General features: G+C 45.8%; 1 protein-coding gene across 1 annotated transcript; it reads left to right on the forward strand.

Moving 5' to 3' along the window:
- Positions 1-26,151, forward strand: tacr3a (tachykinin receptor 3a). Its single transcript, XM_030352807.1, has 6 exons — positions 1-145; positions 309-705; positions 7,893-8,081; positions 8,617-8,767; positions 21,211-21,407; positions 23,027-26,151. Exons 2-6 carry the CDS (start codon positions 335-337, stop codon positions 23,370-23,372), a joined length of 1,254 nt encoding a protein of 417 aa, XP_030208667.1. The 5' UTR covers positions 1-145; positions 309-334; the 3' UTR covers positions 23,373-26,151.
- The last annotated feature ends 216 nt before the right edge of the window (positions 26,152-26,367 follow it).

A 26,367-nucleotide genomic window follows, 5' to 3' on the forward strand; every position in this document is an offset into this window, starting at 1 on the left:
GCGCGAGAGCGGTCTACTTCACACCTCCTCGGAAACAGACAGTGAACATGTCTCCTTGAACAACATCCTCTCCAACTCAACTCACATTTTCTTTTCTTCCGTGTATCCCGTTTGTCCGGGATATTCCAAACGTGGACTTTTAAAGGTAATTGCAAATTGGCGGTTCTTTATTGTTTTACCCGAGAGTGCGCGCTATGATGGGCCGACATCACACGTCACACAGCGGCTGCTCTACCAGCGCGAGACCACATGTGTAGGAGAGTTTTATTGCAACTAAACACTTCTGTTTGTTTGTTTTTTATGAACAGAAGAGAGAGAGAGAAAAGTAAGAGCAATGGCAGCCATGGCACAGAACGTTACCAGCGTGCCCGACAACCTCACCAACCAGTTCGCCCAGCCACCGTGGCGCGTGGCGCTCTGGTCTCTCTCCTACAGCGCGTTGGTCGCGGTGGCCGTGTTCGGCAACCTCATCGTCATCTGGATCATTCTGGCCCACAAACGCATGCGGACGGTCACCAACTACTTCCTGTTGAACTTGGCGTTTTCCGACGCGTCGGTGGCGGCGTTCAACGCGCTGGTGAACTGTATCTACGCCACCCACGGGGACTGGTACTTTGGTGAGGCGTACTGCAGATTCCACAACTTCTTCCCCGTCACGGCCGTGTTTGCGAGCATCTATTCCATGACGGCGATTTCGGTGGACAGGTAAATGCACACACACACACACACACACACACACACACACACACACACACACACACACACACACACACACACACACACACACACACACACACACACACACACACACACACACACACACACACACACACAAACTATGGATGTAATGGACGGAGAGAATAAGTGCGCCTGCTTCACGCAGCCTTGTATCCATCAATCAAATAATGAAACATCTACGCAACGAGTACGTGGAGCGTGGCCATCGGATGACACTGTAAAGTCTGTATTACTATTTGCATATATATGGGCATCCGCTTATTTGATTATGATCTCATCCTTCTCCACGCGTCCAAGCTTTCCCTTTCACAGTTTAGGACATGCTACAATCCGTGGTGTAACTCGTGTGTGTGTGTGTGTGTGTGTGTGTGTGTGTGTGTGTGTGTGTGTGTGTGTGTGTGTGTGTGTGTGTGTGTGTGTGTGTGTGTGTGTGTGTGTGTGTGTGTGTGTGTGTGTGTGTGTGTGTGTGTGTGAAAGGTAAATATGTGCGTGTTTATGTGTGTCATTTTATGCCTCTGCATCGGTGGTCTGTGTGCGCGTGCGTGTGTGAGCTGGCACACGTGTGTTTTTGTATGGATTACTGTGTGGGTGCATGTGTGTTTAAAGACTGTGTGTGTGCGTGTGTGTGCCTGTGTGTGTGGTTATTCTCTTGTGCCAGCACCTTTGTGCAATGAAAGGGTCTCCAAGCAGACACAAATGTGCACATCCATTCACACACCCTCCGCTGAGACGGTTATGCAAATAAAAGCGCTTTCCCCCCGCTTCACATGACTCCACTGCCAACCTGCGGCCCTCACTTATTTATTCAGCCCCTCCTTCCCGCCGCGTGTCACCGGAGTAGTACACTTCCATTAGCTCAAACGACAGGGTCATTTGCCCTACTCTAAACGTGCTTGTGCATCTACGGTCCCTCAGAAATGGAACGGACCGCGAGAGGCTGTGTGTGTGTGTGTGTGTGTGTTTGTGTGTGTGTGTGTGTGTGTGTGTGTGTGTAAGTGTGTGTGTGTGTGTGTGTGTGTGTGTGTGTGTGTGTGTGTGTGTGTGTGTGTGTGTGTGTGTTTGTTCTCACCTGCCCCTCCTCCACCCTCGTTGGATGAAATCAATGCGTGAGTGATTGGCGGTGTACTGGGATGATGGACACTCTGCGGTGGGGTCTCGTACAGACCGCGACCCCCTGCGCTGTAGGGCCTGTGAGGGTCGCCTCTGAGGATTCCTATCTCCAGAAGTATGCCCTCGAGGGAATGCCGCCACGCGTGTGTCCGACCAGCGCGGCAAAACAGACCCCTCTTCACCCGCTAGATTCATCTTCTCTCTTTCTCTCTCTCCGCTCTCTCTCTCTGCTTTCTCTCCATACCCCCTCTTTATCTTTCCATTTTCTCTCCCTCGTCCATTGCCTCTCTTTCATCGTCTCTCTGTCCTCCATACTTTCTTACACTTCTTTCTCCCCCTTATCCTCTCTCTTTCATGTTCTATCTCCCCAACCTCATTGTCCCCGTTTTCTTTTCTGTGTGCCTCTTATATTTTCTCAAAGACATTCTCTCTCTATGTTCTCTCCCTGTCTCCCGTGTCGTTTCCTAGATGAGGGCCCTATGCGCTCCTTATAGAGCTACATTGAAAACGGTCTGTGTTAATCAAGGGATCTCTGGTTGACGTAATCAGCGCGCCGCTGTTGGACAGTTCCACAATTATCGATGGAAAAAGCCTGTGTGAAACCACAATTAAACTACGATGTCATCATCCTCATTCTCTGGTCTAATTAGTTAATATTTGAGATTCATGCAAAATTAAGAGTCTTCCCCATCATCAGAGAAATGTGGAAGGGCAAGACAGGGATACTCAGTGTTCATGATGAGCAAGGAAATGACAAATGCACACAACACAACGCTAATATGGATTATACAGTATCTATGTTAAATAGAACCTGTGATAATGTATAATTATAATATATAATTTTCTGTGGCTGACTATGTAAGATGAGCTACATAACTCAATATTGTTCTATGGGAATGTGGGACTGGTTTCCTTCCTTCCTTGCTTCTTCCATGCTTCCTTCTTGTTCTATTTAATTCCAACCTTCTTTCCTCCCTTCCTTCCTCCCTCCACTAAATAAGTTTCCTATATCCAACCATAAACCTAAAGGTACATTTATGAAAAGTGTCTTCAGCCTGAGATCTGTTCACCGGTCGATCTTGTATTTGTTCAGATAATTATTCATATTAAATATATTTCTTCACAAGGCTGTACAGAGTGGCTTTAGCAGCACATGCATTGATAGTAAGTTAGATAGATAGATAGATAGATAGAGAGATAAATAAAGCTGTATTATTCCCTGGAGGGGAAATTACGTCCTTTGTTACAGCACAGCAGCAGTGGAAGACACATACAGTACAATCAAATAAAATAAACTGAGCAGTGCTCAGGAAAACAAAAATAGCCTAAAGTAAAGGCTAAAGTAAGGACAAACAGAGCAAACAGGGCAAACAGGACAAAAAGCATAAACAGTATAAAGGATAAGTGGCCCAGTGGCCTTATCATAGTGCTCGGAACTAGAGAAGACATGATCCACATCAGGCGGTGAAGGTGAGCGGTGGGAGTACACCGAGCGTTGCGTCGTACCCCCGGGGCTCAGCCCTCCTTCAGCCGAGGCAGCGGGTTCGACGGGTCGGGTATTTTTGGTCGGAGACGTCCCTTTGAGTTAATCAACTGTGAGCGGGGGCAGAGGACACAGAGCTGACCCGCCGTGTTTCAGACGTAACCCCAGGTCCTTTATCTCCTAACCCCATGTCCTGCGCTGCCTCGTGGCCCCTGTGTGTCTGGAAATGGCACCAGGCCACGTTACGTGAGCGTCTGTGGCCTCGCCGCTCTTCGTCGCTAAACCGTTGGCTTTGAGGCCGCCAGCGTCGAGCTAACCAACAGCTAACCAGTTGCGAACCAACAGCTGCTATGTGAATGGAAGGTAACCGTTTGTTGTTGCTAGCAACCTACAACGGTTTTCCTGAATAGCTCAAATTTGGGACTTACACTTTACAATGTATGATGCTTCTAAATCGTTGATCAGCTCCTAAACTGAGATGAGATTGGTCAGTTACATCAGGTTAGTTTGATGTGTTCGAGGGATGCCTGTTCTAAGGTGGTTTCCAGGGATTCCTGAAAAACACGGGTACGGCTTTAATGCAGGGGTACACCTCTTCATGTTATGACTTCCCGCTGCTGGAATCATGGCTACCAGCTGCAGTCTAACTCCATGAATTATCATTGCCACAGCTAGAATAACTCTAAGTATCTTGAAACGCTGATTTACTGTCATGTTATTTAGTAAGTCAATAAATAGTAGATAAATACATAACCCTGCTCAAAAACACAATTAGGATTGTCGATAAACTGCATGTGAAATGTTGATTTGCAGTCAGTGTTATTTGGTCAGTCAATAAAGCTACAAATCTCCTCATTGATTCATATCATTGATTACAAAATAATTGTTAAATCTACATAACCCTTCCCAAAAACTCAATACTGATGTAAATAAACTACTTTCATGGAACACTTTGCAAACCAATTAAAATTCTCTCAAATTAGTACAGTCGGTCAGGTTAAGATAACAACCTCCGCTATTCTGTATAACGGGGACACAGACAGACAGAAGACCGTCCACTCTATCTTCCCTGCGTCATGTTCTGTTTCTAATTGAGGAGGTTTGCGTTTGGTTAGGTTCATTTGCACAAAACATCGTGTCCATATTAAAAAGATCACTCGTTGCCAACCAGAAACTATAGATTGGTGTACAGACCCCCAGTCTACACACCCCCAGTGTAGAGAGTAGAGACTAGTGATCGACCGATATATCGGCGATATTTGTGTTTTTTAAGTGTATCGGCATCAGCCGATATTTTTTTCAGTATCGGCCGATTTATTTATTTATTTTAATTTTCTTTTGCCGTGATTTACAGACAGTTCAATAATTGTATATTTTTTTTTTATTGAGACATTGTAACATTTGTTATCATCATTGTGTCATTTTTATGATGTAAATTGAGGGAGGCTTAGCCTGGAAATCCAGACCAACATCTAGAAAGCTGTAGGGTCTGGCAACGAGTAATGAAAATGGCCCAACTCGAGGGGTGGTACCAAGCATGCATTTGAAATTATTGTCACTGAATAAAACACATTGGATAACACTATGACCAATCAGAAGAATACAAGGGGTGCCGTATCCAGACCAGTGGAGCTAACCAATAGATAAGACTCTTGCCGTATCCGGTCGGTAAAACAGCAACACTTTTGGCCCGCCTATATTGATACATCGATGTGATTATTGTTCTGGGCCAGGGGAGGCCCAGAATATACACAAGTATATTGCTCGTTCCCAGAGTGACTCGCTGAGCAAATTCAAATTGTGCTCTGGATTTCCAGGGTATTATCGGCTCCAAATATCGGCTCAAGAAAATCGGTATCGGCGTATCGGTTATCGGCTATGGCTGATGAAAAAATACAATATCGGTCGATCCCTAGTAGAGTCCCCAAGTGTAGAGACCCCCATTCTAGAGAGTAGAGACCCCCAGTGTAGAGACCCCAGTCTAGAGAGTAGAGACCCCCAGTGCAGAGACCCCAGTCTAGAGAGTAGAGACCCCCAGTGCAGAGACCCCCAGTGTAGAGACCCCCAGTGAGTGACCCTCAGTGTAGAGACCCCCAGTGTAGAGACCCCCAGTGAGTGACCCTCAGTGTAGAGACCCCCAGTGTAGAGACCCTCAGTGTAGAGACCCCCAGTGTAGAGACCCCCAGTGTAGAGACCCCCAGTGTACAGACCCCCAGTGTAGAGACCCCCAGTGTAGAGACCCCCAGTGTAGAGACCCCCAGTGAGTGACCCTCAGTGTAGAGACCCCCAGTGTAGAGACCCCCAGTGTAGAGACCCCCAGTGAGAGACCCTCAGTGTAGAGACCCCCAGTGTACAGACCCCCATTGTAGAGACCCCCAGTGAGAGACCCTCAGTGTAGAGACCCAGTATACCTCCGGTGGTCAACACCGAAAATGAACAAGCCACATTAGTAATCACGGTCAGGAAATGGAACTCCAGTTGACCAAGAAAGTGCTCTCCCCTTTCAAGCCTGTCCATGAAACATGGGTACCGATCCCCCATTTCAGAAGACAACTTCAAGTGCGGCAATGTTTTCGCCTCCTCCCCTTAGCAGGGCTGTCAAGAGTCCCTCATCATACTCTTGATGATGGTCCCTCATCCCTCAGAATAGTGGGAATAAAACTGCAGTGGCCCCCTACAGGCTCCCTGGATGACATGTATCTGATCTCAAAGCGATCATAAGGCGACCTCAAAGGGACCTCAAAGGGACCCCGAAGCAAAATGACGAAACCATTAACAACGGTTCAACAATAATATCCGCCGGCAGAAATTCACTTAGTAGAACTTTGTGTGTGTGTGTGTGTGTACAATCGCGAATGTAACAGTATGAATGAAACACCTGAGAGACAGTATCGCAGCTGCCTCACTTGGACGCTGTGCATCAACACTTTCTCACGAGACGAGGAAAAGGCACCCGGCTCCTCCTGACTGACTTGCAGGCTGCTGCGTCATCAGTGCGGTCGTGTTGGGATCACACAGGATAAACGCTGCTGCGTACGCTGCGTGTTCGCTCACGTGTGGCAGCAGACGGGCTGACATGACACGTATCACGTATGTAATACGTGCATGTTTTCCTGGGCTATTGATATCTGGATGAGGGTGGGGAGGCTCGCGGAGATGTGACGGTGAAGACTGCTGCTCTGAAGGAAGGCAACGCAATCAGTGGGGGATGCGTTTTGGGATGTGTGTGAGTGTATGTGTGTGTGTGTGTGTGTGTGTGTGTGTGTGTGTGTGTGTGTGTGTGTGTGTGTGTGTGTGTGTGTGTGTGTGTGTGTGTGTGTGTGTGTGTGTGTGTGTGTGTGTGTGTGTGTGTCTGTGTGTGTTGGTGTGGGTCTTAAGTGTGTGTATATGGTTGTGAGCGTATGTGTTTTTGTTTTTGTTTGTGTACTTGTGAACATGTATGTATATCTGTGCATATGGATGTGTGTTCTTGCATGCATGTGTATGTGTGTGTTTGTGTGTGTATATTCAATTGGAGAGGGGAGGAAAAGTCCTCCTCTGAGTGGGTGTGACTAGCTAAGGGATCTGGATCCCGCCTTTGTCTGTTCATAGCGCATGGCTGCGCTATGAACCAATAAGCAGGAGCCCTGGCTGTGGAGCAGCCTGGAGGGAGGGGTTATCCCCTCCGAGAACCGACAAACCCGCTCAGCCGTATGCCTCATTTCCACCGAGCGGTGCGCTACTGTTCGTTGCGGTACAGTCAGCTCTGTTTGGTTATAATGGCGTTTCCGTAGCCCGCGGCCGAGCTGCAGCGCCCGTGGCAGAGCCCGGTGCTGAGAAGGCCTTATTTGACTAATTGGCTTTGCATCCTTTCCTCTGCCCTTGTAGTCCAAGACATGCTGCCCACCAGCTTTCAAAGTACAATGCTGCCACTGGTGGATTTGTATCAATTCACATAATTATCCCTCCCTGCTATTTTGTAGTTCCCAAAAATACCCTGAAACCAACTTGAGAGTGTGTATGTGTCTGTATATCAATGTGTGTGAATATGTGTGTGCATGCATGTGTGTCTGTGCATGTCACTGTGTGTGTGTGTATGTGTGTGTGTGTGTGTGTGTGTGTGTGTGTGTGTGTGTGTGTGTGTGTGTGTGTGTGTGTGTGTGTGTGTGTGTGTGTGTGTGTGTGTGTGTGTGTGTGTGCATGTGCCCCTTTGAGAGTGTAATCAATGCGGTGACATTGAAGTTGAGCCATCCTTAAGGCCCTGTTGCATTAGCATCTCATGAATAGATGTGAGGGTGCAGTAGACTCGGACAGTGCATGGGATAGTTGTCCAGGGCCTGTGTAAATAGTGTGTCAGTTGGTAAGTGGGAGAGTAAGTGGTTAGTTTCTTGCAGGTTCCCTTGATTATATAACATTACTAATTTGTTCACTGTGTCATCGTCATTTGACTGAACATAATTCATCCAAAACTTTGTACGTTTTATGTACAGCCTCATTATATGATTATGCGATAACGATCAAACCCTCCAGTTGAGACTCTTACAGCCCAGCCCAACTGACTTCAGCCCTTCCATCTCTTCAGGTACATGGCCATCATCCACCCACTGAAGCCGCGCCTCTCCGCCACGGCCACCAAGGTGGTGATAGTGTGTATCTGGGGGCTGGCGGTGGTGCTGGCCTTCCCCAACTGCTTCTACGCCACCATCAGAAGGTACCCTCGCAGGACGAGCTGCTACGTGAACTGGCCGCGCGGCAACCAGGACTCCTTCATGTGAGACCACGTCTTCCTGCTTCCTACCTCCTCTCAGAAATATGGGGATCCTTGTTGGTACTCTGGTACCAGGGGGCTGCATAGGGCTGGGGATGGGGGCTCCACTCCCAGTCAGAACGGGACTGGGCCTGGGCTGAACCCCAAGAATGTCCTCATTCTACCCGTTGAATAACGCCTACCTTCTCCTTAAAGAGTTTATAAATTCACTTTGAGTCCCTTTGGGGGATACAGAACTAAATTAAAAATTAGCCATTAGTAGTAAGCATTAAATAGAAGGGACAGGATTAATAGGCCTTTGTATATTTAGTTTGTTTTAAGGTAAGGATAAGTGTTCTGGGCTGTTTCAAATAAATAAATGTAATGTTATGTAATGTAATGTGTTCAAAATCCTTGTTTCGAAAAGATGTTTTATTAATAATAAGAGTGCTACATTAAACAACAAACAAACACTCTCTAACTGTGTTACAGTTAGAGACATGCATTGATTGACCATAGCACCCACCCCCCCCCCCCCCCCCCCCCCCCCCCCTGACAGGTACCACATCATCGTGGCCATACTGGTGTATTTGCTGCCCCTAGTGGTGATGGGCATCACCTACACCATCGTGGGGGTCACACTGTGGGGAGGAGAGATCCCAGGGAACTCCTCTGATAACTACCATGGACAGTTGAAGGCCAAAAGAAAGGTACGGTGGAACCATGGATGGATATGAACATGAACATGTTGTTGTGCCGGAGGAGCAGAGGACCCCTGAGCTGGATATAGTGTCGCTGTGTGTTTTCGCTTCTGATAGAACTCAAATCCTCGATGTGAAAAAGCCTCTCTTGTGAGTGGAGCTTATGCAGAGAATCAGCATAGCGACAAAACAAAACAACCTACCAAGTATAAAATATCAATCAACCATCTAGCGATTGAATTAGTGCGAGTTAAGGTGTGGGCGTGATGCCACGCTGATGGGCATCAGGGGATAAATGTGGCACGCTAATTCACTCCTACACAGAAATTGGCCAAAGAATCCGCCTTTGATTCCAGAAACAGTCGTAATTGGGAGCCCATGAAACAAAGAGCCCTCGCTGACTCGGTGGTGGGGCGGGCCCATGGATGCTGTTAGGCTGAGCCTCTGGCACAAGCCATCCTGGAGGACGGCTGGAGGCTTCCTAGTTCCCTGATAAATCCACTCTGTTATTTGTTATTGTTGCGTACAAAGTGCTGGCGACAGACCCCCCTGCTGCTACAAATGACCATGAGGCCGTGTTCATGGTCATTCGTTTTAAGTCGCTGGCTTCCTGGGCCCTTGTGCTCAGCAGCTCATCTTGGCTTGTTTAAAACCCTGGTTAATATTTATGGTCACATTCAAGTGTGAACTACGTTCAGTGTTTTGTGAAACACTGCAGTTGTTGATAGGAACTACATTCAGTGTTTGTTTATTAATACGGTGCCGTTGGGTATGGGAACTACATTCAGTGTTTGTTTATTAATACGGTGCCGTTGGGGATAGGAACTACATTCAGTGTTTACATATTAACACGGGTAATGGTAGTGGGAACGACATTATAAATTATATTTCCACTTTCCTGAAATTGGAATTCGTCCCTATTTCATATCGTGTGATTACAAACAACGAAAAACATTAGGAAGTGTTGAATCCATTAGTGTATAAACATTATGAAGCACTGTCACGATTTCAGAAGAAACCTCCATCCCAAAATGTTACTATATTCATCACTTTTAACACTGTATCATACCAATTCCCCTGTGGTTCCTGACCGGTCTTTGCCTTTATGAGGGCAAGACATGAATGTGTTAGTTCATAACTACTGAATCTCTGATCTTCTTATCCTGACAACGTGTGACTCTGCTCATGGCGTCTTGTCAAAGTGCTCCCATAGCTGTTGAGCGAACCGTTCTGTAAATTACAGACGTTGATCGATGGCTGAGGCGCGGATTCATCGCTATTGCAGGTTTTTCCCTCCAATCAAATAGCTTTTCCCTACGAGGGGTGGAGTTCCTTATTTACAATGTTATTTACAAATTTCTCTGTTCCTTGGGGGCGGGTTTTTTATATCAATGTTAATTCAAGTGGTGTTATTACAAAAGTGTGCGTGTTTTATTGTGTGTGTGTGTGTGTGTGTGTGTGTGTGTGTGTGTGTCTGTGTGTGTGTGTATGTGTATGTGTGTGTGTGTGTGTGTGTGTGTGTGTGTGTGTGTGTGTGTGTGTGTGTGTGTGTGTGTGCGCGCGCGCGCGTGTGTGTGTGTGTGTGTGTGTGTGTGTGTGTGTGTGTGTGTGTGTGTGTGTGTGTGTGAGTGTGTGTGTGTGTGTGTGTGTGTGTGTGTGTGTGTGTGTGTGTGTGTGTGTGTGCATCTGTTTCTATATGTGTATTTACAGTGGTATCCTTGTTTTGCTACATGGTTTGATGTCTCAGGGCATAAGAACAATTGGGTTGTTCTTGAACCAATTACACCTGACAGATGTTGCTTGCTCATAATAAATACAATACTATACGATGCACTGTTGGTAGGGTCGCGGGGGAAAACATTTATCATCGGGGACACAAGTAATTCAGAATGCCTTTGGGGGCCGAGAAAATTCTGGCATGTCGTAGCCATTCAATTATAATAAACTAAATATATTGCTCACTTAAATTATTGATAATTTGGAATTAAAAATCAAAACATTCATTTTAATAAAATCCTTAAAAATATTTTTTGATACCTATCTATATCTGTACTAAGTGCACTGAAAATGAATATGAGCATCGGAGTGCATTCAGACATGCACATTTGTTTATGTAGCCATGACAACACACCCATACAAAATATATGGTCAGTGGGAAGAGCTTAACTAATCATATGGCTTTGCTGGCGATTTCTGAGAAAAAAAAAAAGGCTATCCGGGCCAAGACTACTTCACCCATGTGACATTTAATTACAATTTTTCTTCGTATGTTTCCGGTCCAGATGCCATTTCTGCTAATCTCTATTAGAATTTCAAAAGAAGATATCAAAGCTAATCAAAAGCTACATCAGCGTGAGCCGTGACCGATGGGTTACGAGATGGTTGCTCTCTGCAGGGACTGTTTACCTGCATTCAACAGAAGTCTGCCCAAAAATGATCGATCAATAATACTCTGAGTCGGACTACAAACAGACTAAACTAAGCCAGAGCGCTGCCGATACCAAAACCTTGTTGCCTCCAGATTCTTCATTTGATTCAAATGTATATATCTGCTTATAGAGGTTAAGACTAAACATGTTGCTACAATACAGGGGGCGGAGGGAATCTAATATCAAATAAGTATTAATCAATATCATATATTGATTAACATCATGTTGGGATCATCCTGCTGAAATGCTCTATTTGAGTTTGGTTTTTCACCGAGATTTTAACAATTGTAAAAAGGCAAATTTGAAGATTCACAGCTACCCAGTGTCACTTTCGTAAGCTGAAAGTGGAAGCTCACCTTCAGGTTCATCTGACTTGAACAGACGGATTAAGTGCAAGAGTGAAAAAGACAAACTCATGTGTTTGAATGCAGCCGAAGCCAGTGGAAGCACTGTACTATACATTTACTTGTTTGTTTTTGGTCTTATTCATAGTGAAACACGTGGATTGGAAAACATTTCCTCAGGGCTTTGTCGCTGAATTGCTCTCACCTTGTACTCCATTCACACCTTTTCAGGAGGACTGTTATTTTCAGTGCAGTAGAGCTACATGAAAGTGGGAAGCGTTTTTTTTGTATTGTCACATCAGTTTCAGTTTCATCCAAAATCACATCTTCTGATAAATGTCAATGAAGATAATCAAGCTCTGATCATTGCAGGCTTGATTAGCCTCCTGCTTCTGTTGACTCAAAGTGTCCCCTGATAATCTTACGACGAGGGGAATGAAATTAAATCTACCACTCATCACTAATCCTGGATCATTGATCATTGACTTCAAATGTATGTGTGTATGTGTGCGTATGTGAGTGTGTCTGTTTGCGTGTGTGTGTTTGTTTTGATGTGTTTGTGTGTGTCTGTGTCTATGTGTGTGTGTGTGTGTGTCTATGTGTGTATGTTTGTATGTATGTGTGTGTGTGTGTGTGTGTGTGTGTGTGTGTGTGTGTGTGTGTGTGTGTGTGTGTGTGTGTGTGTGTGTGTGTGTGTGTGTGTGTGTGTGTGTGTGTTTGTGTCCGTGTGTGAATGGCTGTGAAAATGGGGCTGATCTTGAATAGACGGCAGTCAAAGCGTATGACATGGCTAGCTGAACACATGGCGGACAGGAAGGACAGTGCTCATCACATTATCCCAGCCCAATTACTTTCCTTTTTGATATTGAAAGCATCAGCAGGGATTTTCCAATACAAATCTTTAGTGCCGTTTTTCCCTTCAAATCATTTATTGAGATTGCTTTTAAAACTCTGAGCTTAGAAGTAATCATTCATCTGTCTTCAACTTGCAATGATTTCTTTGGTAATATATTATTTAAGATATTTAATATATTTCTTGGATACTGATGCAAGGCAGAATATTCGTCTTAGAATATAATTTTGCCTTAACTTCAAACCGAAACAACTGGAGTACCTACCCACTGATGAACCGAATGAAAAGAGACTACACCACACAGCGTTCCCTCCCTGGCCTGACCCATCAGGTCTAAGCTGTCACCAGCGCTCAGCTCACAGCCTCACAGAGTTCAACGATCCTCCCCGCGCTCAGAGACACTTCTCTCTCTCACAGCCCCAGGAGAAGGTCAACAGTCTCCTTCTTCCTCGAAGCAGAAAAAACCAACATCTTCGGTTCTGAGTGTAGCCCTGTCAACGTATCCCTCCTGTCCGCTTGTCGCAGGGGGAACAGGTCCTCTGTGGGAGGGCTCGGTCACCATAGGGGGCCACGGTGGGTGTGGGGGTAGCAGCGGGCGTGTTCATGTATAGATAGCATGTTCTTCACATGTTTGGGACCTCCTGGGGTGTAGCGCATGCTGCTCTACCCTCAGGTGGTTGAGCTTTACACCCCCACACAAGCTGTGAGGGAGGAACCAGGGTTCGTCAAGAAGAAAATAATTAAGGGCTTTTCTTTTGGAGTAGGTTACGGAGTTCGTCAAATAAACACACAACATTCGCAGTCCTGGTTCTACTGCGAATAGGGTTATAGGGCGATAGGAAAAGGGTAGTAAGTTGATAGAAATAGGGTAGTAGGGTGGTATGAATAGGCTAGTAGGTTGGTAGGAATAGGGTAGGAGGTTGGTAGGAATAGGACAGTAGGGTGTTAGGGTTAGGAGTAGGGTGGTAGGAATAGGGTAGTAGGATTGTAGGAATAGGGTAGTAGGGGGGTAAGAATAAAGTAGTAGGGTGATAGAAATAGGGTAGGAGGGTAGTAGGAATAGGGTAGGAGGGGTGTACGAATAGGTTAGGAGGGGGGTATGAATAGGGTAGTCGGGTGGTAGGAATAGGGTAGTAGGGTGGTAGGAATAGGGTAGTAGGGTGGTAGGAATAGGGTGGTAGGGTGGTAGGAATAGGGTGGTAGGGTGGTTGGAATAGAGTAGTAGGTGAATAGGGTGGTAGGGTGGTGGGAATAGGGTAGGAGGGTGGCAGGAGGAATTTGGTTCTACGGTAGTACCGAATTCTACTGGGTTCTGGGTTTGAAGCCACATTTGTGTAGGTAGTAGTCTGTAGGGGCCCTGTAGCCTAACCCCTATCTGCTCCTTAACGGTGTGACAGTTCCGCAGAACAATTAAGGTTTTTATGCATTTACAATTGTCACATACCCTCGACTGGTTGCACCCATTTCTAAATGTATCCAAGTAGAGATTGCCTGGCTACAGTACTGACCCGCATTATCCCTTTCAACTGTTTCTCGGAGCAGACGTTCTCCCATCTTTAGGCTAAGAGCATCAACAGAGGCTGTCATTCTTGCGTCGTTGAATTCCCACCGGAGGCTAATTAATCCTGGAAGGACTCATTGACATTTTAATGAGAGGCTCCACACTGTAGAGCCAATGGGTGAAGCATATTAGGCATATAACTCATTATAACACCAAGGTTCGTGGTGCAGAGCATATACAACGTCACTCATTATAAAGCCCATACACAATGACGGTACTAAAAAAGTAACACTTTTCTTCCTAGAACTTTCCCCGAAAACATTTTCTTTTGTGTTTGACTTCTCGCTGAAAAAGTGGCTTCACCGACACTTCAACAGACCCAAACCTAACCATTACCTTAACCCTTGAACCTTACCATAACTCTAATCCTAACCATAATCTTAACCCGTAAACCTTACCATATCCCTAACCCTTACCTTAACCTTAACCCCAACCATATCCTTAACCCTTGCCATAACATTAACTCATACACCTTACCATAACTGGGGTGATTGGCTAGTGTAAAGCCAAATCAGCTGGACCAGGAGAGGTGAGGTCCAGCTGATTCGGCCTTAATCTCATGAGGTCCAGCTCCACCTCTAGAGAGGTGGAGCTGTGCTAGCTCCAACCATTGGGCTCTGCAGTGAGGACCCCAGCAGGTGGAGGTGGAATAAATAGAAGCCTATAGCAGCACGCCTGCGGTGCGGAAGAGGTGATTCATCAACACAGGGGCGGAATCTGAACCGCTTGAGCTTACCCTTGTGTACAAAAAACCCTTCTCTGTCTTTGGGGGGATTTCATCCACCAAATTGAAGAATATCAACAGCAGAAACATGACATCTTCAACCTAGCTAGATGCTACTGTGCTTCACTGAGCCCCTAAGAGACCAGGACACAGGTAGATAAGGTACAAACTCTGTTGTGTATTGATCAATGCACCACATGCGTGCATCCTCACCCAGCTCTAATCAGCACGCCTCGGGCAATTTGAGGCTGCTTCAACCAGCCATCAAAACACCCACTTTCTCAGCGAGATACCAGGACACAGGTAGATGATGTAGAAAAAAGTTTATTTGAGGGTTGGTGAGATGTTAGAAGGTGAGCAGATGTTCCTTGCTGACATTTCAGAGTAATTCATGAGTGTGTTGTGATGGCTGTGTTAATCAGTGTGCATTGATAGGTCAATGCAGCCTCGCACATCTCCCTTCAGGGTCTAATATGCACGGGCCAAGTGAGGCTGCTTCAACCAGACATCAAACACGCATTCTCAGCGAGATTGTGAAGATGGTATGTTTCCTTTGTTGCCATTTTTTCCTTATTTCTCTACTTTCTTTGTTCAGTGTCGCGGTTTCTCCCCTTTGAATTGTACAGGGAGTGATCTCATCTTAGGGACGAAAATTAAGAAGGAATCCGTAGAAAGGCACTCTAAAGTGTGTTCGCACAACGGATGCTATCCCAGTGTTGGTCGTACCACCCCTGGGGTGACCCAATAACCCCCTGCTGTGCGAGTTCCACTCTTCACGGCAGGAGGCGGTCCGCAAACACAGGATATACATGAAGAGAATGGTCAAAGCCAAGTCTGTCACCAGGTCTCTCTCTCTCCGTCTGTTTCACTCGATCTGTCTCCTTCTCTTTCTGAATGTCTGACTGTTTATCTCTGTGTCTCTCTCAATCTCTCTTTGTCTGTTGGTCTCTCTGTCTGTCTGTCTGTCTGTCTATTTGTCTATCTCTGTCCCTATCTCTCTGTCTGTCTCTGTCACGCTCTGTCTGTCTATTTGTCTGTCTATCTGTCTGTCTGACACTGTCTCTCTATATCAGTCTGTCTGTCCGTCTCTTTCTCTGCGTCTCTGATTCTCTCTCTCTCTCTCTACCTATATATATATATATATATATATATATATATATATATATATATATATATATATATATACATACACATATACACAAGCATATCTCTACTAGGAGAGAAATGAAAACCAACGTTTGATGTAGAGTGATGAAACCCTCTACGTGCAAACTCTGTCTCTCTCAGTCTCTTAGTCTCTCTCTCTCTCTCTCTCTCTCTCTCTCTCTCTCTCTCTCTCTCTCTCTCTCTCTCTCTCTCGCCCGCCCTCTCTCTGATGAGACACGATGAGCACAATGGCATGGAGGCTCGGGCATGGGGGTGGTGCCTTGAGGGATTGAGGAGAGTGTTCCTGTTGAAGGGCCCCGCCATAGATTGCCCTGCCAGTGTGGAGAGGCTGGACAAACCCAGCATGCAAACCTCTCTCTATACAAATTTCAACAGATATTTCTGTTGAAATGTCTTTACTTTTCATCGTATGAGTTGGACTGGAGTCAAATAGATGAGTCAGACTGTAGAGTTTCTGAAGGCTTCATAATAATATTTACCCATTTTGCAGTTGCTTTTACACAGAGTGAGTTAAAAGTGATGCAGGGAACCATCGCAGCATATCATCTAAATACCTTTTTGGGGTACTGTTTATACCAAAAGCATGCAATTTAAATGAAAGTAAAACAATTCAAAGTAAAAAAAAATTGCCAGAATTCAGAGTAAATTCATGTCAATCAGTGATTTGGATGAGAAGATGCATGTATATTATTATAGACCTCTGAAGAATAAGTCCCGCCTCCGAGGCTCTTGGTTCCATGTTTAAATGTCTATGGAAAATAACATGGGGGTTTTGAATGATCGTACGTGACAAACTCTGTAGGTGGTGAAGAAGAAAAAGCTGCTCAGGTTTTGAACTACACACTTTATCCATCCACTTTCCACTTGGGTTTTGGATTGTCGTTGCCGTTAAAGTAGTTAACTATTTTGAAGAAGCATTATGCTAACGCGGATCTGCACCGACTTAGGACGTCACGACTCTCCCAGTCAAGGTTGTATAGCAACGGCAATGTTTCATAGTTTGTCTTCACCGAAATGGCACCAGAGCCCGCCTACGGAGGAGGTGGCACCAACGCTGCTCGTCCATTCATGCGTGAAATGACAATCACGTTAGGTTGTGAATGGTTGCGAGCAACTCCCGCCTCCCTTACAAGTATGACGTATGAAGTCTGTGCAGATCAGAACTAGCTCCCAGTTAGCATTAATAATAGTTAACTACTTTAACGGCACCGACAATCCAAAACCCAAGTGGAATCTAGATGGAAAAAGTGTGTAGTTCAGACCTGAGCAGCTTTTACTAATTTGCCACCTACAGAGTTCGTCACGTCAATTGTTCAAAACCCCCATGTTATTTTCAATAGACATTTAAACATGGAGCCAAGCAAAGGGAACCAAGAGCCTCGGAGGCATACGGAAGAGGATTATGGCCACACATAAAAAAATAATTAAATTCTGACTTTATTCTCAGAATTCTGACTTTAATCTCAGAATTCTGAGATTAATGTCAGAATTCTGACTTTAATCTCAGAATTCAGATTTTAAACTTTAAAAAAGAAGAAGCCATTTCGTTAACGGAAGACCAAAAGGTGAGTGAAACTGGAACATGTGTTGTTTTGGTGCAAGTGCTCCCACAGAGTTTGGTCCTTACAGGTACCTGTAGAATTCTGACTTTTTTCTCAGAATTCTGAGATGAAAGTCAGAATTCTGAGATGAATGTCATACTTCTTAGTTAAAAGTCAGAATTCTGACATGAATCTCAGAATTCTGAGAAAAAAAATCAGAATTCTGACTTTAAAGTCAGAATTCTAACTTTAATCCCAGAATTCGGATTTTTTTCTGACTTTAAAGGCAGAACTACGGGTACCTGTAAGGACTAACCTCTGAGAATTCTGACTTTAAAGTCAGAATTCTGAGATTGAAATCAGAATTCTGACTTGAGAGTCAGAACTACGGGTACCTGTAAGGACTAACCTCTGAGAATTCTGACTTTAAAGTCAGAATTCTGACTTTAAAGTCAGAATTCTGAGATTAAAATCAGAACTATTTTTTTTTTTCTTATGTGTGGCCCTAATCCTCTTCCGTAGAGGCCAGACTTACTCTTCAGAGGTCTATTATTATTATTCATAGTCCAGAATAGAAGAAAGGCAATACTACTGCACATTCATACCCAGTGCATAGGCTTGTCAGTTAGAAGGAGTCTGCCTCAGATGTTGTTAGAGGATAGTATAAACTGAACTTCACATAGAATATGTTCTGTTTATACATAATATGAGTAGCACGGAATGCGGCCCTCCAAATATGGCAGCATAACGCACCGAAACCACCAAAGGGACCGCAAATACTTCACGTTGTCCGGAGTATGTGGCGGCAGTGGGATACACAATTTGTGATTGTCTTAAACAAAGAATCTGTTTCCAAAGCTTTTATTCCTCCAGATTGGAGCCACCGAAAACCAGGCCTGTAACAAGGTTGGCACGTCATCAGTAAAAGCCCTGACAAAATAATCTTTATCCCATCACACTTTCAAATATGACATCCATCAACGAATAAAGCAGTTCAGCAAGAGGTTACAACTGGAGAATAGTTTAACGTGGTTAAACTAAACTCGGAAACATGTCTGTCTTTCCTCCAGCCCCACAGCCACATCCTGGTGAGGTCTCTGCAACACGTTCACGCACACACACACACACACACACACACACACACACACACACACATGAGTGTAGGCCCACTCGCAGACGCATGCATACCCACACACACAGAGAAACACACACACACACACACACACGGACAGACACCCGCATACACACATATGGGCGCTTGCAAGCCCTTCAGTGCACGCACGGGCGAATGCACGCACACTCGCACACACACATGCACATGCACACTCTCACAAATGTACATAAATCACACAACCTTAACTCACAGCTCTCCTAACACACAGTCAGGAGAGCTGTGGAAATCCCAGACGCTTCTAGGAAGTATTTATGGTCCTCCGGAGGAGAGAAGAGCAGATTGTTCTGCAGCTCTGGACACCGTCCACCTCAGTGCGGGTAGCTCCGCCACACAGATGCTCCACTCTGGGCAGTGGCCATGCCGCCCAGAGAAATCCCCGGCTCCACCCAGCTAGCTGACGGTTAAGGTGTCCCTGAACAAAACACCTAACCCTCATTGCGTCAGACGAGTTGCATGTCGCCTTGCAGGGTTGACTCCGCTGTTGGTGTTTGAATGTGTGTATGAATGGCTGTAAGACGCTCTGGAGCTCCCTCCCCCACGACATCAGAGACTCAGAGTCCCTCCAAGTCTTCCAATCCTGCCTCAAGACCCATCTTTTGTCTTCTGCCTTCTCTTTGTGTTTTGATTTCAGCTTATCTTCGGTCTGAATGTGATTTTGCATCTTGTCTAGACATTTTATTTTAGATTTTTTTAAGATAATAGACTAATTAACAAAGTAAGTGGCCTTTTTAACGTAAACATCTCTCATCGTCATCCGCTAATCCGTGGTCGGGTCGCGGGGGGAGCAGCTCAAGCAGGGGGCCCCAGACTTCCCTTTCCCGGGCCACATTGACCAGCTCTGATGGGGGGATCCCGAGGCATTCCCAGACCAGTGTTGAGATATAATCTCTCCACATAGTCCTGGGTCTTCCCCGAGGTCTCCTCCCCACTGGACGTGCCTGAAACACCTCCCAAGGGAGGCGCCCAGTGGGCATCCTTGCCAGATGCCCGAACCACCTCAGCTGACTCCTTTCTAAGTAAAGGAGCAGCGGCTCTAATCCGAGTTCCTCACGGATGGCTGAGCTTCTCACCCTAGCCCTAAGGGAGACGCCAGCCACCCTTCTGAGAAAACTCGTCTCGGCCGCTTGTACCCGCGATCTCGTCCTTTCGGTCATCACCCAACCCTCATGACCATAGGTGAGGATAGGAACGAAGAGCGACCGGTAGATCGAGAGCTTTGCCTTGCAGCTCAGCTCTCTTTTCGTAACAACGGTGCGGTAAAGCGAACGCAATACCGCCCCCGCTGCTTCGATTCTCCGGCCAATCTCACGCTCCATAGTACCCTCACTCGCGAACAAGACCCCGAGGTACTTGAACTCCTTCACTTGGGCTAAGGACTCATTTCCTACCCGGAGTAAGCAATCCACCGGTTTCCTGCTAAGAGTCATGGCCTCAGATTTAGCGGTGCTGATCCTCATCCCAGCCGCTTCACACTCGGCCGCCAGCCGATCCAGTGAGTGCTGAAGGTCACAGGCCGATGATCCAATGAGGACCACATCATCTGCAAAAAGCAGTGACGAGATCCTCAGATCACCGAACTGCAACCCCTCCCCACCACGACTACGCCTCGATATCCTGTCCATGTATATCACAAACAGGATTGGTGACAAGGCGCGGCCCTGGCGGAGACCAGCACCCACTGAGAACGAAACTGACTGGCTGCCGAGGACACAAACACAGCTCTCGCTTTGGGAGTACAGTGATTAGCGAGAGCTGTGTTCGCGTACGTTAACATATTCACAAATATTTATTGACTTTGGTCATAGTTGCCCAGATATTAAAAAAATAAAAAAAACATGCATTGTATTAAACAGTTAGTGCCTTGAAAATCTTTTACACGGTTTGAAATGGCAGATTAGCTTGTTCTTTCTTTATCCATCTTTTGGTAAACATTTTTTATGGAACAATTCACACCTTGTTCCGGCAGCAAATGTTGTGGTTTCATCTAGGTGGGGCACCATCAGGTTATCTGTGTGTCGCTTGAACAAATTCAATTCGTAATCTGCATCCGGCAGTGATAAATGAAATAGTAAAGTAAATAATAACAGATCTGCCTTATGGGGTTTACTTTGACATGCGGCATTCAACCGTCTAACCGTATAATTCAACCGTCTGTCTCAATCTATCTCTACCTATATCCATATATCTCCTTGATTCTAATTCTGTCTCCCCATCTCAATCTATCATAACTATATCCTATCTCCCTCTGTCTCCTTCTATCTCCCTCTATCTCCCTCTATCTCCATCTATCACAACTATATCATTCTATCTCCCTCTCTATCCTTCTTCCTCCTTCCATCTCCCTTTATCTCCTTCTATCTCCCTCTTTCTCCTTCTTCTCCTTCTATCTCCCTCTACCTCCTTCTACCTCCCTCTATCTCCCTTTATCTTCTTTCTCCCTCTATCTCCCTTTATCTCCCTCTATCTTCTATCTCATTCTATCTCCCTCTTTCTCCGTTATCTCCCTCTATCTCCCTCCATCTCCTTCTATCTCCTATCTCCCTCTAACTCACATCCCCCTCTATCTCCATGTATCTCCTTCTCTCTCTCTTTGTCTCCTTCTATTCCCCTCTATCTCCCATCGCCATCCATTTCATATCTCCATCTCTCTCCTCTGCAGGTGGTGAAGATGATGATCATCGTGGTGCTGACCTTTGCCCTCTGCTGGTTGCCCTACCACATGTACTTTGTGGTGACGGGGGTGTTCAAGTCGCTGACCCGCTGGAAGCACATCCAGCAGGTGTACCTGGCCGTGATGTGGCTGGCCATGAGCTCCACCATGTACAACCCCATCATCTACTGCTGCCTCAACAGCAGGTGGGCACACATATACACACACACACATACACACAGACACATGAGCGTACATGCACGCATGAATACACACACCTTTTAATGCATGCACACACTCAGACAACCACACACGCACTCACTTTGGAGAACTCAAAGTTGTAGTTGTTATAGTTTAACAATAATATTATATTATATCATGCAATATCGATTTAATTGTCTATGGGTGTTCAGATGAAAGGCAGGACAACTTGATGATGTTGCAACTCTAATGGAAGGTCTGAGTGCATTTACGCATTAATCGAAGGACATTATCTCTAGTGGCAACGGTTAATACAAGTGTTCTGTATACAACAAGTGACTGAATGGTGTAATTCCAAAACACTTTACACAAGGGCATGCATTGTAACTAATGAAGAGGATATGCTAATGTTGACTAGATGCCATTTTCAAAGCTAGTCATTGTTGCTACAGAGGACATTTATATTTGAACTAGCGGCCATTTTACATAAATGGCCGCTAGTAACTGTAACTGCTGCAAAGGACATGCTAATTATGTTAAAAAAAATTACGCCCATGTCAATAATATAATATATATAATAATAATAATAATGCATTATAAACATACCTGTCGTGCATTATGTTCTGCTTATAGCACTTAATAATTACAATCACATGTTCATAATGCTTTAGCCATTAACATTAATTATAGGGTTAGGGTTAGGGTAACCTAACCTAACCCATTATGCAAAATAATCGCTGTTATAGTTTTCACTTACTCAAAGTCCCAAATGACCAAGTAAATTATTATCACATTTCAACCTTATAAAAGTACAATAATAAAAGTCATTATGAATGCATTATAATGTCTTATGATTGACTTTGTTACGAAGCATCATGAGTATTAACAAGTGCTTATAATTATAATCACACAGTGCTATAAACAGATTAAAACAAATTGTAAGTATTTTTGTAATTCATCATAGACATCATGAATTATTACAGAAAGAGTTTCCCTAATTCTCCCCAATCGGAATCTTAATCGCTTGTAATCTGCTTCCTGTCCCTTGTCCGCCCTCGAACTCCCCTCCCCTCCCGTCCCCTCCCCTCCCCTCCCGTCCCCTCCCGTCCCCTCCCGTCCCGTCCCGTCCCGTCCCGTCCCGTCCCCTCCCGTCCCCTCCCATCCCGTCCTGTCCCGTCCCGGCTGTCCCTGTCCCATCCCCTCCCGTCCCCTCCCATCCCGTCCTGTCCCGTCCCGGCTGTCCCTGTCCCTGTCCCGTCCCCTCCCGTCCTGTCCCGTCCCGTCCCATCCCGTCCCCTCCCCTCCGGTCCCCTCCCGTCCCGTCCCGTCCCGTCCCGTCCCATCCCGTCCCCTCCCGTCCCCTCCGGTCCCGTCCCGTCCCGTCCCGTCCCCTCCGGTCCCCTCCCGTCCCCTCCCCTCCCGTCCCATCCCGTCCCCTCCCCTCCCGTCCCCTCCCGTCCCGTCCCGTCCCGTCCCCTCCGGTCCCCTCCCGTCCCCTCCCGTCCCGTCCCGTCCCCTCCCGTCCCGTCCCGTCCCGTCCCGTCCCGTCCCCTCCCGTCCCGTCCCGTCCCGTCCCGTCCCGTCCCGTCCCGTCCCGTCCCGTCCCGACCCCCCCACCCCCCAGGTTCCGGGCGGGCTTCAAGCGTGCGTTCCGCTGGTGTCCGTTCATCAAGGTGTCCAGCTACGACGAGCTGGAGCTGCGGACCACTCGGCTGCACCCTGCGCGCCAGAGCAGCATGTACACGCTGTCGCGCATGGACACCAGCGTCATGGTGACCTCCGACCCCGCCGACGCTGACGGTGCCACCACCACCACCGCCGCCCCCAGGAAGCCACAGCCGCTCGCCGCCCGGAAGAAGAGCTACGTCACCGCGCGGCACGCCGACATCGGCGGGGTCGGCGACACAAATGGCGGCAGCACCAACGGCGGCGGGGCTGGCGAAGGCATGAAACCCAAGGAGTTCTCCTAAGCGGCAGGATTTTTTTTTTTTCTTAATTTGGGGTGATGGAGTGTGTGTGGGTGATGACTGGTTTAAGCGGCCTCACCTGGCCTGCGTCACACTGATTTGGCGCTAGTTGAGGCTGCACACCTGTGGCGCATTTAGCCATCAATGTGCATCCACAAGTTGAACCAGCCATCACCGCACACACTCTGGGGAAGGATCTCCCGCACGGCAGCGCGTTCCTCCCCTCCTGCTGTGTGTCATTACATTCAACTCTGACTATAAAACCGGTTCCAGCATCACCATCCTGCTACCTTGTTATGGTTGAGCCCTGTGGCTGGAGAGCGGCGTGTGGCTAGCCCAGTGCATAAAAGGAGTGTGGATTGTGGCAGCCACCCAGGCGGCTTGTAGCCTGGACATAGCTGAACAGTGTAGAGCAGTGCAGTGGGTTCACTATAGAAATCCAAGTACAATCCATTTTATACAGTACATCGGTGCAGGAGTACAGGCTAGGGTCCCCTGCGTTGATGAAGAGCAGCCTGGTAACAATGCACTGGCTGGCAGGGCTGATGAGCTCATTTATTTTTCCACTCTGCAACCCGGCTGGATCGATGCTTCACAGGTGTCTTGGTCGTGAGTTTCTCTTGGGTTGATGTTGTCCTTTCATGAATAAAACAATCATCCCCCCACCACCCACTTCAGTACCCTCACCCACCCCTCAGCCTACCAATGAGATTAGCATTTAAAGTGTCATTAGACCTAAAGAATCATGATCATCTGGGCCAATGCAACATGGGACACTCTCTTCCTCCTCCTCATCCTCGCCCTTTCTGCTTTTTCTTTCTCATATTCCTTCTCGTTCGCCTCCTTATTTTTTCGTTTCTTCTCATATTCCTCCTCCTCCTCCTCCTCCTCTATACCTGCTCGCGAAGGAGTGTACAATATCGGGCAACCTTTAGTTGTGGTTTTCTTGACAATGTGGGAAATGTCGAATTACATCTTTCATCTTCTTATCACATTAGAAAGAAAATGACGCTTGGGAAAATAACTTGGCGGTTTTATATTGTGAAGGGCCCCTTGCTCTGAGACCTATTTCACGTGAATAATTCAGATGGGTAGTTTCCATTCCTCAGCGTTACTGGTAGTGGTGACCCTGCTGTGATACCCAGAACCTCTCAGCCTCCAGGCCTTGAATGGGCAGCTGCACTTAGAGCTTTCCATTGGAACCACATCTGATTGAATGCTGTTTGGCTCCACCTAGCCCTCTGTGTGTTTGGTATTGAGCTGGACTCGGGGCTTGCGTCACCCGGCCCGCTGCACTCGAAGGCCCTTTGACCGACAAAGAGTTTGCGGGCACAATATTGACGACTGACTTAACACATAAAATTGAGTGGTAGTCAGTTAGTCGTTTTGAAAAACGTCTCTTCTTTTGCCAGTTCAACAATTGAATACATTTCTTTTGAAGTGCGCTAAAGATTTGCTTGATGCTTTGCCAGTCTCTTTGGTTCCGGACTTCTTCTATTGTCCTTCACCTGAGTGTTATAGTTTCAAGTAAGCGCTGCCCACACTTGTGCCAAGTAGGAGCGATTTTATTTTGACGCTGATATATACAATGAATACCTGCCAACCTACAAGAGGCTGTCATGCTCTGAGGTGGTTCAGTGGACACGGAGTTGAGAAGAAATGGGTCTGTTGTTTGGTAGTGTATGATGTTATCTTATGGATGAGGAATTCTAAATATTGAGTTTGTTGCTGTGAGGGCTAATGGCGTTCTATGGAGACACAGCCAGATTACCTTTGTTTTATTCCAGAGAAGCACATGGCACGTCGAATATGAAAATAAAGAAATGCTTAAAGATTGTGGAATTGCTGCCAAAAGACAACAGTGTACTTGAATCCACCTGCTGACGTACCGTAGAGGTTATTTACACAGCATATAGATATTGATGACAATTTTGTATTTCTGTGTCATGTCTTGTAGGTGTGGTATTTTCAATTTCAGGAAATGATAGCGTGATCAGTGTTAAAATGCAGAATCTCTGTTTCTATCTGTGTGTTTTATTTGTGATATTTCTATTTGTTTGTTTAACTAAAACTGAGTGTTTGAATGAATGTCAAGTATTATCAACAGTGCCTCTCTGTTTCTGCTATCATTTTGTTGCATGTGTAAAAGAATAACAAAGTAGCTTTATTAACTAGTCTGTGCTGACATATGCCAAAGTAATAGTAATGCTTCATTTTGTTATTGTTATTGTGTGGATTGATATTATTATTGTTGTTATTCTGCTTATTTGTTTAAGAAAGCTCTAATTGGGAGGTTATGTTAAAAATATAATTATTTTAATTTCTTATTGTTTTTATCATATTTCTGACCTCTAAAATATCTGTCGATTTTTTGTGATATGAATATATATATATATTTATATATATAAATGTACATTTTTAAACTCTCCCAATGGAAAGGCTTTCATTTTCAGGTGGCATTCACATGTGTTTCTAAGTTACATTAACGTAAAGATATGGTAAAAAAAAAGATAAAATATAGTTCTAAAGAATGGGAGAAGCACATTTTTAACAATAACCCTCTCCAGTATGTCTTCACAATGCAGGCCTCATACTCCATAAACGCTAGGCCCTGTTATCGTCGGTATTGTTAAAACGCCTATCTTTTTTTTGTAAAGAAGAAAAAAGATTCCACCAATAGATATCAGTTTGTGTGTTTGTTATTAAGAATGCTTCTGTGGTGGCAAATGTGTTTGTCCTCGCCTTGCTATACAAGTTGTTAATAAACACGTTTATCTTGTTTCCTCAAGGCAGCATTGCCTCTTTATCTCTATCTGTTTCCCACATTATATTTTTCCCATTTGATATAGCATTGTCCGAAAGTGCTATAGGTATGATTTAAGAGCTTCCATTTTAGTGTAATTTTTTGGGAATGCTAGCATTTGTGTCGTGTTCCTTTCTCCTCCCTTACTTTGGTGCTCCCGGTCAAATTTGACCGGCCTGTTTTAACTGCCCTTCC

This window comes from Gadus morhua, chromosome 3 (genome assembly GCF_902167405.1).
Source record: "Gadus morhua chromosome 3, gadMor3.0, whole genome shotgun sequence".
Taxonomy (NCBI): domain Eukaryota; kingdom Metazoa; phylum Chordata; class Actinopteri; order Gadiformes; family Gadidae; genus Gadus; species Gadus morhua.